This window comes from Equus quagga, chromosome 5 (assembly GCF_021613505.1).
Source record: "Equus quagga isolate Etosha38 chromosome 5, UCLA_HA_Equagga_1.0, whole genome shotgun sequence".
Classification (NCBI taxonomy): domain Eukaryota; kingdom Metazoa; phylum Chordata; class Mammalia; order Perissodactyla; family Equidae; genus Equus; species Equus quagga.
Window position 1 is genome coordinate 65,525,845 of NC_060271.1, and position 15,434 is coordinate 65,541,278.

Consider the following 15,434-nt stretch of genomic DNA (forward strand, 5'->3'; position numbering starts at 1 on the left):
AGTAAAATATGTCAGAAAGGCTTTTACGGTGTTCTGATGAGAGATGAGAATCTGTTCTAGGACAAGGCCAGTGGTGGAAGAAAAGATTTTAAAAAGATTGAAAAGAAAAGGTTTAAAAGAAGCTTCAGAAATAGAATCAAGAGTACATGACTATTGTCTCACTGTAGAGCATGAGAGACAAGTTGACGTCAGATTTAAATCTTAAGTGATAGGGTGGATGGAGAAAGATGTGAGAGAGAAGTTAAATTTTCTGAATGTGTTGTGGCAATAACAAGTATGCAGAACTAGAGCTGGGAGAGAGACAAACTGTTAATACTGCATAGGTTTGGGAGCTGTCATATTACATATAGTGTTGAAGCTATGGACAGTGGCTCCAGCTAGAACTCCATGGCCTGCTTGTTAGAGATTGAAAGCTATAAGAATGATAAGTGAGGATGGAGGGGGACCTGGGGCATGGGGGGACTGGTCCTATAGAAGCCAGGGAAAGAAGAATGTCCAGAATGAGGGGCCAGCCACTGCTTGAGGTGCTGCTGCAAGGACAAACCTGATTAGGAGAATGGATCTGGCCATTAGGAAGAGGTCACTGATGGCCTTGTGTGAGAGTCGCTTCAAAGAGTCGAGTCATGGGAGAGAGAACAGTGTGCTTGCTGCTGAATCATCCAGACAGATGCCTTTGTAAAATAAAGCAAAGTGTAAGTGAGAAAGAGAAGTTTTAAAAGAGTTTACTGACAGAGTTGATCAATTGACGTTCTTCATTCAGGTAATACATTATTTTTTTTACTCTAAAGAAGTAGCCCTTTGAGGTAAATCAGTGTTTGCCAAACTGGCCTTATCATGAGACTGGCCTGAGCTACTTGTTAAGCTGTGCTCTCTCAAGCTCTCTGTGGGGATGGGAGCTGTGACCCTTTACTGGTTTTTAACAAGCACTCCGGATTAATTTTATGGTCTGGCGAATTTGAGTTATGCTGAGCTAGGTGAAATAGTCCTATTTTACTTATGAAAAACAAGTTGAATGAAGCAATGAGGAGAATAAGACAGAGCCAGGGGGACATGCTCTCAGGCCTGATTTCAAAGCCCCGATTCTTTCCACTGGAAATGCTGCCTCTACAGTCGCTTCAATTCTTGAATAAGTTAAGGGTTTTTCATCTTCACAGAAACCTCAGTATAAGGTGAGTGGATCATATGGAGATAAATTGCCTTATATTCTCCCTATTTTGGGGAGGGGGGATTCATTTTTCATCTCTCATTGATGTTTGTTCTAAACACCACATCTTCTTGCTGCCTGTGATTATCCCAGCATTCAGCCTGAGGACTTTCTTTCACAGCAGTGTCTGTCTACTTGATGCTTTCTCCATCGATAGTATGTCGATGAGCATCTCTCCCTTAGGCTGTGATTGGGTATAATAGTCTAAATCCTGGCATCTCTTTTGCCCTGGTAGTGCTGCTCAATTCCAGCCACAGCAGAAGGGGTACCTCCCTTCCAGAGACATGCTCAGGTAGGAGCCTATAGTGAATATCACAGCCAGCTTGTAGCAGACAAGAGGATGAAGGATTTTTTTTTTTTTGACACCCGAGAGAGTCTGTTAAAGGGATTTATTGTTATTCCCATTAAGAGGAGTTAAAATAATTAAGGGTACCTATTCAAATCTAAGAACCAGATTACATTAAGTATCAATAGCAGTTAAGAGAGTGATGTACCTAATTGTTCCTGCCCATATGTTTTTGTTTCTTTTAATTATTGCTCACATTTACACATACTTTAAATATAGTAGTTCCTAGTCTGAAAATATCTTGTTTGTTTTAAAAAGCAGAATCTTTGACTCAGTTAAATGCACCCCATCTGGTAGGTTTTCAGTGAAAGACTAATTAGGTGTTAAACTCAAATGACTTATTAAAATGTGTCCTTATATACACATAAGACACACATATGCATATTTTATTATTGGATTTTTCTTTGTTTTGAAAAGGAAAGCTAGAATTTTATCTTTCTTCTCTGTATATGTCTCTAGCACACGTAGCTACATATTCGGAAAAATTATGGCCTTTTAAAATTATAGGTAGAATGCCTATGGTGATAAATAAACAATGTTGGCTCTGAATTTTTAAAAAATAGTGTCTGAAGTGTTCCAGTGGTCTCTGTAATTTTTCATGGGTTAACATTCTTTGCTTATACTGTTTTGTTTCAATTAGAGTTTTTTTTCATTCAACCATTTATTTGTGGTTGATGGTTATTTAACAGAAAAACTAGACATTTCTACAAAGGGACTAGGAAAGAGTTAACTTAGCTCTGAGCCCTTGATCTCTAACTTAATTGGATTCTGTTGCTTTTATTTGTAAATTGGCACATCTAAGGTGTGAATATTTTATATCTGTCATTATAAAATAATTTTCTTACTCAAAGTCTCCTCCTCCTCCCCCAACTCTCAAAAGATTTCTCTAGAAAATCTATTAGAAGCTCTTCAGAAAGCAGGATAATGTGTGGGGAGGGGAGTTGAGTTGTTCCCATTCTTGCAGTCTGTTATCTAAAATTACTAGAGTTCGTAGTGTGGCAGAAATCTTTATTTTCACAAATTAGACTAAGTTACCACTTGAAAAATTCAAAATGAGAATTAGTGTATAGTTTGGGAACTAAATTAACAGTTTTTATTCATTTGATAAACAGGTTCTTTGAGAGATTTCAAATGAGTTTACTTGAACTGTTTTGTCTTGGTCAACTTTTAGCTTTACTTTGAATTTGTATATATTGTATGTCAAGTGAGATAGAAAAGATAAACGTTGTATTTCATAATCCTAACCAGGAGCATAGTTATATGTGCTTGGAATTTGCCTGGTCTTTGAAGCAGACAAATATACCCAACAAATTCCCAGAACAACTATGCAATACATTCTTTCATTCAAAGTCAAATTCATTTCATGTTTGTTGGCAGCCTGTCCAGGCATATATGTTCCAGGCAGAAGGAACAGTAGCTGCAAAGGCCCTGAGGGAAAATCATACGTGATGTGTTTGAGGAATTGGGGGAGTCAGTCTGGGGGTGTTGATTTTGGATATGTGAACTTTGAGAAGCCTGTAAGATAATCTGAATCTGTGGGCAGTTAGATACGTAAGTCCAGAGTTCAGGGGAGAGGCTTGGAACCAGAGATATAAATTTGGGAGTTGCTAGCATACAGGTGGTATTTTAAGCTATGAGATTGGATGAGACTACCCAAAAAAGTGCATGTAGGTAGATAAAGAATATTTTAAGAGATAGGAGGGATGAGGAAGAACCAGAAATGAGGCTGAGAAAGGGTAGCATAGAACTGAGAAGAAAAAAATCAGTTGAGTATGGTGACCTGGAAGCTGCGTGGAGTGTGTTCCATGCAGGGCAGGAGAAGTAGCTGGTGAGGTGCTGCGAGATGGTCAAGTGAACCGAGATGTGACCACAGGATTTTTTTCATATGAAGGTCATTGGTGACTCCAACAAGGAACCCGCTCAGTGGAGTGGTAGAGGCAAAAACTTGATTAGAAATTGTTCAAGACAGAACGGGAGGAGAGGATTTGAGACATGGAGTATACTGTAACAGCTCTTTCAAGGAGTTTCGTATCAGAGTGGGGCAAGAGATGCATTGGAAGCTGGAGCCGGGAGAGTGGTTGATTTTGTTTAATCTGGTTTGGTTTTTAAGTTGGAGGAAGTAATAGCAGGTTTGAATGCTGAGGGGAATGCTCTGGTAGAGAGGGGATAATTGATGCGAGCCAGAGAGATTTGCAGGAGCAAGTCCTCACCTGTGCACCAGAGAGAGCTCTGTTGCCTGAGCAGAAGTGCTGGTAGCCGGTGGCAATATGGAGAGTTCACCTGCAGAGGCAGGAGGGAAGGTAAAATTCATGGGGCCAGGTGCTCATAAAGGGATAGATGTGATGGTGGGAAGCAATCTGTTGATTATGTCTGTTTTCCTTAGTGAAACAGGAGGCACAGTCCCTGGGATGCATGAGCTTAGAGAAGCTGGTGTTGGAGGAGAAAGGAGAAATGAACTACTTAACCCAGGACAGTGGGAGAGTGGATAAACTGGGGACGTGTGATAGGATTGTTGAGCATCATGAATAGCCCTTTTGAGGTTGGTAGTTATAACTAAAGTGAGACCAGTCAGCATAGTTAGGTTTTCTTCAGCCGCATTCAACTGTACAGATGCAAGAATGAGAAAAGGCAGAAAGTTGGATATAACAGGGTTGGAGTTCTGCTGGTCCAGTGCGGCATGTGAGGGAGGGGATAGGGAGTTGAGGGTGTAAGCAAGGAAGTGCTTCGAATGAAGGACTATGGAATTGAAACTGGATAAGAAAGAAGTGAAGGCATAATGGTAGAGAAAGTCACAGTAAAAGTAATAGGATCAGTGACCTATAGGTTCTGGCGGGGTCAGAGGTTTGTTGGAGTCAGGGAAGTAGAGGAAGTGAGCTGGAAAGAGGGCTTGGTGGCTGGGGGTGGGATGCTTGAAATTTCAGTGGGACAAGGAAGTTGCGATTGGTAATGACAAGGGTTAGGGTCTAACCACAGGAGTGGCTGAGGCAAGGTAGACAGATAATGACAACCCAACAAAGATGTTACTAGTGACAGTAAACCAGGACCTAAAATCCTCAAAGAGTGAGGCTAGTGACCCAAGGGTCAGTGGACAATTACTAGGAGGGCTAATGGATGGAACAATCTGATCCTGAGGATTTTTAAAGAGGAGAGAAAGAAAATAGTCTGGAAATGGTAGCGAGGTGCAAGGAGTACACCTACCCCATCCCTGGGCCCAGGGGTCAGGGGTTATGGAGAAAAAAATTCTCTTTGCTTCTGAAGCAGTGTCTTCAGGGACAGCCAGATTTCTATTAGAGCAAGAAGTTATATGAACATTCAGGGGCGAAGGCTTCAGGAGTTGGGGAAAGGTTGAGGAGGACCGAGCAGGAAATGTTGAGTTCATATGGGCATGAGAGCGTGGGAATGAGGGGTGACTTCAGAGTCTGGGGCTTTTCATAAGTGACATACACAGATAAAGGACATAGTGTGATTTTTCTGAGAGGGCTGAAGACAGATAGTGGGGGCAAGACTATAAGTGGCGTGAAGAGGGGGCCCCCTTTCTATCCTACAGATAGAGGCCTGGGGAGGGGCTGGTTTCCTTTCGAGTGTGTGGAGTAAGTGCCCAATATCTTAGATATCTTTTAAACTTTGTCCTATTAATTTTTAAATTCACAGATCGTTAGTGATTATCAGCACTTTAGATGGGCGAATTGCTGCCTTGGATCCTGAGAATCATGGTAAAAAGCAGTGGGATTTGGATGTGGGATCCGGTTCCTTGGTTTCATCAAGCCTTAGCAAACCAGAGGTAAGAATTTTCTATTAAATGTTGCCTGGAAAACTTAGTTATAATGAGCAACTGCTGATGTAATAGTATGTATTTTATCATTCTAGGCTCAATTGCCTACGTTTCAGGCCTGTCTGCCTTTTACAGTCTGTGTCCCCTTGGGGAAATTACTTAACTTTTCTGTTCCTCAGTTCCCCTCCTGTGAAATGAGGTGGGTAATATCACCTACTTCTTAGGATTGTTTTGGCATTAAATGAGTTAATCATGTAAGTGAGTGACTGAGGATACCGTCTGCTGTATCAGTATAACTCATTATCTGAACTGTAACATGATCATGATTTCTTATTATTATCACAAGTTCCCTTGAAATAGTAAAACAAATAAAAGTAACTGTTTTAATAGTTAGAAATACATGCTACAAAAATCCCATAAATTTTTTCCCTCAAGTGTATATCCTAATTGTAAGCATAAATCATCTGAAGTTTTCTTGGAATATAATTTTAAACAAATTTGGTTATTTGCAAAAGAAGAAACCTTTTTTCCAAAACTACTGTGGCACACACTCAGAGGCTTGGACAGGGGACAGATGGCTTAACCCCTCAGAGCTTTAGTGCCTTATCAAGACAGTGGGGACACTGCCTACCTTGATGAGGTTGCGGGGGTGGTTAGGTGAGGGAAGTTTATTTTCCTCACTGTTAGTCCTGACTCTGATAGATTAAGTCTTTCTCCTTTCTGGAGCTTTTTTCTCCTGTTTAAATCATTTAAAGTAAGTCCCTCTTTTGAGTTGTGACTGCTGACATGAAAGCAGTCACCTCTGTCTTCCAGAATACCTCAGCCTTCTCCCTTATCAAGTTGTTCCCATAGGACACTCCGTAGGGTACTGTTTTTTCCTTTCATGATCAATTTTTCCCTGTCAAGAAGCTTCCTAGCAGGTATTAAGTTTAGAAAAGACAAACCTAACATGAGGGGCTTGAGAATGACCTGATTAGCGGTGATGGAATTTTCTGGTAGTAAAGCTGCTCTCCCCTCTGCTCTCTGGTAAAACCAGCCTGGATTCTTTTCTGGAGCATCTAGGCAGGAACTTAGGGAGATGGCACTGCCCAGCTCCACATTTGCTGTGTTCCAAGCCCTGCCTGGACTTTCAGGGTGTCCCCTATTTCTTAGACAGTATGCTGAAAATATCTGGAGAATAGTGAACTTCCGTTGTATTGTGAATTATTAATACAAATAGCAATTTGATTGTAAATTACATTAAAAATTTTGAACAAGTATAATTTTCAAATGAATTACTGCTCGAACTAAACATTCGTTGTGTTCTGCTGGCTTCAGCTTGGGTATGCACGTTTTGCTTTCTTTTTAAACTAGACATAAAAGATGGTCAGCAAAATCAGAAGACCGTAAGCTGTTTACATCTGAGGTAATACTGCGGTGTGCTGTAGTGGTACAAAGCATGTGTGTGTTTGCGAACTAAAATACACGCACAAAATAAGTTGCATGCTATGACAAAGTAGAATGCAAACAGTTGTAATAACCTGCGTGCTATTGAGTGTGTGTAAATTATAAGCAGCTAGTTATACTCAAAGGTTTTCTTACAAATCGCAATTATGTTAGCTATTTTTTAAACTGCAGTTCAACTTTTTCATTGTCCCTAGTTCTTATCATTTTCTGTGGCTTATTAATGGTCTTTTGTTTTTTGGGGGTCTTTTTTTGAGGAAGATTAGCCCTGAGCTAACATATACCACCAATCCTCCTCTTTTTGCTGGGGAATATTGGCACTGAACAAACATCCGTGCCCAACTTCCTCTATTTTATATGTGGGACGCCTGCTACAGCATGGCCTGATAAGCCGTGCATGTGTCCATACCCAGGATCCAAACTGGTGAACCCTGAGCTGCTGAAGCGGGATGTGTGAACTTAACTGCTGCTCCACGGGGCTGGCGCCTAAGGGTCCCTCATTTTAAGTGTCCTCCTTCCCACTCACTCCCAACCTTAGATCCTTTGGATAGAATGCTTTGAAATGTTGAATCGCAAGCATATTCAAAAAGTGTTATTGTGTCATTACACAATAAATGAAAAGCTCACTGGCCACCTTTTATGCAGAAGAATTCTGAGACCTCTTTGCATTATCTAGATTTTAATTTTCTGCTTTACAGGAAAAAATTAGAAAATATAAAGATGTCGAACCATCTGTGGTAACAGAATACATTTACTAGATTTTACAACTGCCCTAAGTTCTTGGGACCATTTCTTGAGACTGTGTGTTTACTATGTAGACATACTGATGACAACAGCATTGTTCCCAGTGCTAAAATATACATGTGATATACTTTACACACAGTGTAATCTTCACAGCCATCTTTCTGAGGTTGATGTGTTAGTGTCATTTTGTAGAAGAGGAAACTGAAGCTCAGGGAAATTATTTGTTTGAAGTCACAGACTAGATAACAAAGCTGGAATTGAACCGAGGGTTGTCTGACTGTACTCGATTCTGCCTGCTCTGAAGCCATTTCCTCATTTTGTGTACACTTCCCCTTCACAACCCAGGCTGTTCATCTAGTATAGCGGGTCTCAAACTTTATGGTCTCAGGACCCTTTATATTCTTGAAAACTGTGAAGCGTTCCAAGGAGCTTTTTTCCCCCATCAGTTATATCTGTCTATACTTAAACCATGTTAAAAATTAAAACAGAAATTTTAAAAAGACTTCTTAAATCTTTAAAAGGAAACAATGAGCCTGTTGCATGATAGCATAACTTATTTTTATGAAGAATAACTATATTTTTCAATACAAAAAATTTAATGATAAAAGTGGCATTATTTTATATTTTTGCCAGTCTCTTCAGTTCATGGTTTAATAGAAGAGAACTGGATTTTTGTATCTGCTTTGCAGTCAATATGTTGCATTGTTGTTTTGGTTGAACCATATGAAGAAGAATATCCAGGCACATACATAGGTAGTTGAAAAAGGCAAGAGTATTTTAGTAGCCTTTTCATATGATTGGGTCGTTCTTTCTTGATACCCCACCAAAACAAGTGGAAGTTTCTTAAACGTTAGTTGTGCTGTGGAATCTGAAACCATATCAATGAACATTTTGTACTCTGTTACATTAACATCCATTTGTCTGTCTTATCTTTTACTCGCGTATGATTTTCTAACATCATTTGGAAAATATTAATTCACTGAGTTGCACAGATCTTCCAAATGTTGATACATTTCCTTATAGAATATTTTAAAAAACCGAATTTGTTGCTTTCACCAATGACCTCATTAGAAAAGTCCTTAAGTACTGGGAAGCTGTCAAGTTCACATTGGTAGATACGGGTTTTCCAAAATTCTCATTTTCACTTGGAACTTGAATTTTATCACTAATATAGTCAGTTGTTTTCTTTGAAGTGAGAGGTTCACTTTGTTTATTTTTGAGAAAATGTCTGCCAAATACCCTAGTCTCACAACCATAGTTTTTCTCTCAAATTTTCAAGTGACAATGGAGATTTGTGAGCAAGGCTGCTAATTTAGCTTAAAACTCCAGTCTCGTGAGCGCTTTTCCTCAAGGCGTGCTTCACCGGGTGGCAGAAGTGCTCAATGCATACCTCCTCATTGTTGTGCAGAATGCAAAAAGACATGGACTCAGGTCACAATTTAGTGAAATTAATAATTTTTTATTGTTTCATCAAAATATTCTTGAATGAAAATGTCATTTTTCTTCTTTTCGTGCTACGTGTGTGTGACAGTGAAGAACACAAGGATTACTAGTTTGGTGCTTGATTCGTACTAGGGCGCCAGCAGTTTTGGTCACCATTGCTTTTACGCCATCAGTGCAAATATCACACAATGAAAAGATAGATAACACCTTCTTATGAAAACTGACCCTCTGCACCTCTGAAAGAGTCCACAGACCACACTTTGAGAATTGCTGATCTAGTATATAATAGAAATATTATAAGAATATTTGTGAGATTATGAACATATTGACAAGGAGAGTGGAGTGTATGGTGAGCTTGAGTCATCTGTTATTCAGCAAGGTGTGTGTTGCTCAGCTTCTAGAAGTTATGTTCAGAAGTTGGACAAAACACCACAAAGAGAGGATCAAAAACTGTTATTTGAAATGCCCTGAATTGAATGCATAGAGTAACAATACTTTTCTAAATGCATCTGATACAATACTTTATGAGTGTCTGACTTTTTGTGAGAAATGGTTAATTTTGTCTGTCTGAAGCCCAGCGTTTGGTAGGAAAGGGTCATGTAAGGAGGAGGGCTAGGTACACCAGGCAGAAGGAACGGGTGTAGAGATGTGGCAGGAGCCACCCAGGTGACAATAAATAGATCCATGGCTTCATCTGGAGACTCCTGTATTAGAATGTCACGTTCTCCAAGCTTTCGTCAAGAGCGGTATGAAGGTGAAACACATTGAATCCAGAAGGCCAGAGAAGATGTATTCTCTGTGCAGCAATTATTAGAGTTACTTATTAATCTAATAAGGAGGAGCTGAAGAATAAAAGATTTGATAGACTGTAATAATTTTGAAGTTATTAACGAAAGAGGCATTGCTTACGGCTCACGTGTACTTTTGCTGGAATGATAAAGTAGAAGCCGCGCAGGAGCGCTTTAGGCTGTGTGGGGTTGTGGAAGGAGGGACTGGGATTCAGGAGCTTCAGTTCTAGTCACCATTCTTCTGTTCACTGGCTGTGTGACCTGACTGCATTCTTTAATTCAGTCCTGCTTTCATTTCCTGCTCTAGAATTATGGGATTGGACTGACTCTCTAAAGATTGTTCTAACTTCAGGAATCAGGTACCATCAAATACATGAAACACCCAAATAAATTATCTACAGCGATTTTTGAACTTCCCTTTTTTTGTACTACATTTCAGAATTCTTTTTAAAAATAAAGGACAAATTCATTAGAAATTACTGTTAGGTGCATATCTCATTGCCTCTTGGCCTGCTCTAATGTTGTTCTTAACCGTTTCTGATCCAAAAGGCATATAAAATAGTGTATTATGTTAGTGTGTTTTGATTATGTCGGTGAAAAAAATAAGTTCCCAGAGGATAAGAGATACTGACAGTTCTATCAAAAACAAGTGTTTTACATTATATTTAGAAGGAGTTGTAAGCTGCAGGAAGATTCAGGTGCCTTGGGACACAGATCTGATTTGCCACTCTTTCCTCTTGACTAGGTATTTACAAACTTCCTCAAAAGAATACTTATATAAACCAAGCCACAAGAGTGTGTGTGTGTGTGTGTGTGTGTGTGTGTGTGTGTGTGTGTTAGAATAAGTGATGAACCCAAGGTAACAGATGTGCCCTAAGTTCTAAGCCTAATACTTTTGATGGTAGCTAAGAATTTTGTTTTTACTTTTCAGAAGGACCACGTGAGATGAAATCTGATTTGCTTTCCTCTGGTAATTTATATGCAGATTCAACCTTGAAAAAGCCCTAAGTAGATTTGGTTCCTCACTGACTGTCTTAGAATTTTGTTTTGTAACATATTAGCATAGTTTTTCTTTGGGGACTCTGGTGGCATTTGGATCACACTTTACCAAATCTGAGTAAATGTAATATCCTTAAACTATCTTCTTCTGTATGTCTTGGAACACATTCATAAATACAAAGACCTTCCTTATCTTTATTTAGAACGTGTATTATAATTATGTGTGTATAACTACTTTGTCCTTAGACAATACTTTTATCTTTTTCTTTATTTAGAGATCCCATATTTGTTTTTTGTTTCGGTTTTCTGTTAAAATACCCCCTTTTTTTCCCCTCTTAAAAAGAACAAACAACTCTATTATAAGTCTATGGTTAGAGTTTGGGGTTTCGTTTTATTTCGGGTATGTTTCTCCCCAGGGGACATCGCCTTTCTGTTTCAGACAGGTGCAGAAACAGACAACTATGATGCTGGAGCTCTCCAACCTCCTCCCAGCCGCACATCAGAGTGCCTTCATTAAGAAGGGCCTTCAAAGGTGGGAGGAGCCTTTGCAAAGAGTACACTTTTCATGGTTACTGATTTGTTCCAAAAGAGTCCATTAGTAGACCCTTTTGAGTGTTGCTTTATTAAAAGAGGATCTGTAATCTCTTTTAAAGATTCTTTAACTTGTTCTGAAAGATGTCTGGTCATTTTGCAGTTTTTCATTTGTACATAAACCAGCATTTTTTGAGCCTGGCTCGGTCATCTAAGATGGTGGTTTATTTTGAAAAGTCACTGTCAGTCATGTAGCAAGCCAATATGTGAATAATTGCTTAGGTTAATTGCTTTTCTTTTAATTATAGAAATGAAACAGTGCTTTGATTTAATTTTGTTTTGTTAATTTCTAGCATGGCTGAAAGCAATGCTGTGAACCACACCAATTTATTCCAGCATGCATGTTGCCAAGTGAGAAATTGATATGACTGTATTTTTTAAGAAATTGACTTCTTAAGCACATTGCTTATCTACTTCATGACTGTACATTAATCTAAGTGAAGGCGGAGATAGTTACTAGAATCCTTGTTTTCATCATGAATGTGAAAAGTATGCTTAAAAAGATAGTCTGGTAGTTTTCTTGAGGTAATTTTTTTTTGTAGGTTGACTGTACGTTAAGGAAACAAAGAATGAAACAGTTTTTATCTACTTGGTATTTCACTGCTTTGGGGCATTAATTCACACTTTTTGATGGTAGTATATAGCAGATCACTTTGAAGTTTGGTTTTTTCTTCTGCATTTTTTTCTTTTAAATCTGCATTGCCTTTTAAGCATGTCATGTGGATGCCTTCTCTGATTAATATCCAGTTCTACTGAAAGATCCCATAATCCCTCATGTTAGATTATCTCACTGGTTGTTAACTATGATGCCCTCTTCCTTAGTCTTTGAGGTACGAGTCCCAGGAGCACTTTACTTTTAACAAATAAGCTTCCTTTATTCTCCCCATCAAAGTTCAGTGTTGTCAGGGAAATAAAAAAAGTATTTGCTCAACACGACAGTGTTGGAGCATCTTTTTTTTTTTCTTTTAAAGTCACGAATAGTCAGTTCTGGCGTCTAGTAGTCTGGTCAATTGCTCATTTTGGTTTATTAAGAGTTACCATTTTATGTTCCGTACATGATGTATCCCTTTTGACGAATTAAAATATACAAAATTATGCCTGTTAACTTTTCTTTAATATTGTTTATCTTTGGGATCAATAAAGTACTTTGCAATCCTTCAAAATTTCTTATATCGTAATCAAAGAAGAATTGTAGGGCCGATAGAGATCTCTGGGAAATCAAAGACAGGTAACAGTTTGATATATTTAGTTCTTATATTGAATTCATCTTTATCTGGTGTTGAGGCTTTGTTTTTAAATGGGTGTTGTGAATCCAGAGCTGGGAAAGAAATAATTCACCTGGCATAATTAAGCTTTCTACTCTCACCTGAATTTACTTTTGGAGCAGCTATTTGAATTCTAAAAGCCTTTTTGAAATTTCGTGTTAAGGAATCATATTTATTTTCTGAAGTTTCCATATAGAGAATGAAAGAAGACTCATGATGAATTTATAGGTGGTCAGATTAAGAGTTTATGTTTTTGTATAATAAGTATATTAAGCTTATTTCTTTAATAAGTATTTATATATTATGCACACACACGAATTACATTAGAAGTTCAAAATAGCACCTGGGATCATTACATCTACATAACACCTGTTGTTTGATTAGCACTTTATAGCTTGCAAAATGATATCAAACCCATTCTGCTTTAATCCTCGACATAGCCTTGTAAAATAAATGTTCTTATTAACCCCCAGTTTTCACATGAGAAAACTGAGGCTCAAAATGGTTCCGAGATTTGTCTGATATAGTAAAGCTGAGACTCAACTCTAGATCCAATTTGCACTTACTCCTTGCCCTGTTTCCAATATTTCATGCTTTCTGAAATACCTCAGTACCTACCGGTGCATTTGTGTTTTCTGTACTAATAATTATAATTCTTAATGTGCTTTATCAAGAATAATTATTACTCGAAGACATCATAAGGAGACTTAGCATGCTGCTCAGCACATTGTGAGCACTTAACTGCCTCTAAAGCGAGCCCAGTGGGAGAGACAAAGGTACCTGAACTTAATACATCCAAAACCCAGCTCATCATTAAGGGGCTGGGGGGTCTTACATGGTTGTGTGCTGGGATGCAGCAAGATGAGATCCTTGCCCTCGTGGAACTTACATGGCACTATGTGGAGCCAGCTCGGGAGACAGATATGAAATAGTTATAATGTAAATAATGTGATTGAGTTGTGGGAACTGCCCCAAGGAAGGGCGGAACTAAGAGAAACTTAGGAAGGATGCCTGACCTACCTGGCTGGAGGATCAGAGAGGGCTTCTCAGAAGAAATGGTGTTTACAACTGAGATGGTGTGAGGAGAAGGGGCTTCCTTGGCAAGAGATGGGTAGAGAGGTGGGGCAAGTACTGCTTTGGGAGAGGAAATAGCCTGTATCAAGGCCTTGCTGTGGCAATTATGGTGTGCTCAAGGAACTGAAAGAAGTGAGGGTGGCAACAAGGATGAGGGTTGGGGAGAGTAGTAGAGATGAGCCCACTGAGGGAGGCCAGGGGCAGGTTGTGCAGGGTCTAGTAAGGTGTATGTTAAGCATTCTGGATTTTATCCTCAGCCACAGGAAATTGAAGGATTTTAAGTGGGAGAGATTCCTCCACAGTCAAAATGGAAAGAGTGTCCTGATGTTCTCTTTTGCTGTGAGCCTTGGAGTTAGACTGGTGAACCAAAGGGTTGGCTCAGTGAGGTGTTTGCATTACAGGCATACCCTGGAGATATTGCAGGTTTGGTTTCAGACCACCGCAATAAAGTGAATATTGCAATAAAGTGGGTCACACAAACTTATTGGTTTCCCAGGGCATATGAAAGTTATATTGACACTATACTGTAGTCTAAGTGTGTAATGGTATAATGTCTAAAAGAACAATGTACATACCTTAATTAAAACCTTTATGGGTAAAACATGCTAACCATCATCTGAGCGTTCAGTGAGTCGTAATTTTTTTGCGGGTAGAAGGTCTTGCCTCAATGTTGATGGTTGCTGACTGATCAGGCTGGTAGCTGCTGAAGGTTGGGGTGGCTGTGGCAATTTCTTAAAATAAGACAGCAATGAAGTTTGCCACATGGATTGATGCTTCTTTTCACGAATGAGTTCTCTGTAGCGTTCAGTGCTGTTTGATAGCATTTTACCAACAGTAGAACTTCTGTCAAAATTGGAGTCAACCCTCTCAACTCTGCTGCTGCTGCTTTATCAACTAAGTTTATGGAATATTCTAAATCCTTTGTTGTCATTTCAACAATCTTCACAGCATCTTCACCAGGAATAGATTCCATCTCAAGAAATCACTTGCTTTGCTCATCCCTAAGAAGCACCTCATCTGTTAACGTTTGGTCATGAGATTGCAGCAATTCAGTCGCATCTTCAGGAACTTTTCCTTTGCATTCCCAGCTTGGCTGACTGGCACAAGAGGACTAGCTTTCAGCCTGTCTCAACTTTCAACGTGCCTACTTCACTTAAGCATCATCACTTCTGGCTTTTGATTTAAAATGAGCAATGTGCAACTCTTCCTTCACTTGAACACCTAGAGGCCGTTGTAGGATTATTAATTAGCCTAATTTTAATATTGTGTCTCAGGGAATAGGGAGGCCTGAGGAGAGGGAGAGAGACAGGGGAACAGTGGTTGGTGGAGCAGTCAGAACACACAGAACACTTACTGATTAATTTTGCTGTCTTATATGGGCACCCCAAAACATTTACAATAGTAACATCAAAGATCACTGATCTCAAATCACCATAACAAACAATAATAATAATGAAAAAGCTTGAAATGTTGAGATAATTACCAAAATGTGATACATAGACACAAAATAAGCAAATGCTGTTGGAAAATGGTGCTGATGGACTTGCTGGATGTAGGGTGGCCACACAGTTGCAATTTGTAAAAAAATGCAATATCTGCGAAGCACGATAAAGTGGAGTGCAATAAAACACAGTATGCCTGCATAAGCCAGTTATCTCTAATTTTGGGGCTATTATAAACATTCACAAAGTATTTATACCAGCTAGCAGTTGGGGAAACCTGGAAGAAAGCAGGAAAAATCCCTAAGATCCTACTAAAACCAGTC

The 15,434-nt window shown here is 39.1% G+C and overlaps 1 protein-coding gene across 2 annotated transcripts in view; it reads left to right on the plus strand.

Annotated features, from left to right (window-relative positions):
- The window catches only part of EIF2AK3 (eukaryotic translation initiation factor 2 alpha kinase 3), a 68,428-nt gene that overhangs the window by 6,914 nt on the left and 46,080 nt on the right, over nucleotides 1-15,434 (plus strand). Inside the window, exons 1-2 of one of the 2 annotated variants that reach the window (XM_046661867.1) lie at nucleotides 5,216-5,331; nucleotides 6,676-6,727. In XM_046661867.1, the coding sequence (XP_046517823.1) occupies nucleotides 5,228-5,331; nucleotides 6,676-6,727 (156 nt within the window). In that variant the 5' untranslated portion in view covers nucleotides 5,216-5,227. Of the gene's footprint in view, nucleotides 1-5,201; nucleotides 5,332-6,675; nucleotides 6,728-15,434 lie in introns of those variants that run through there. The other variant, XM_046661866.1, reaches the window with a different exon arrangement.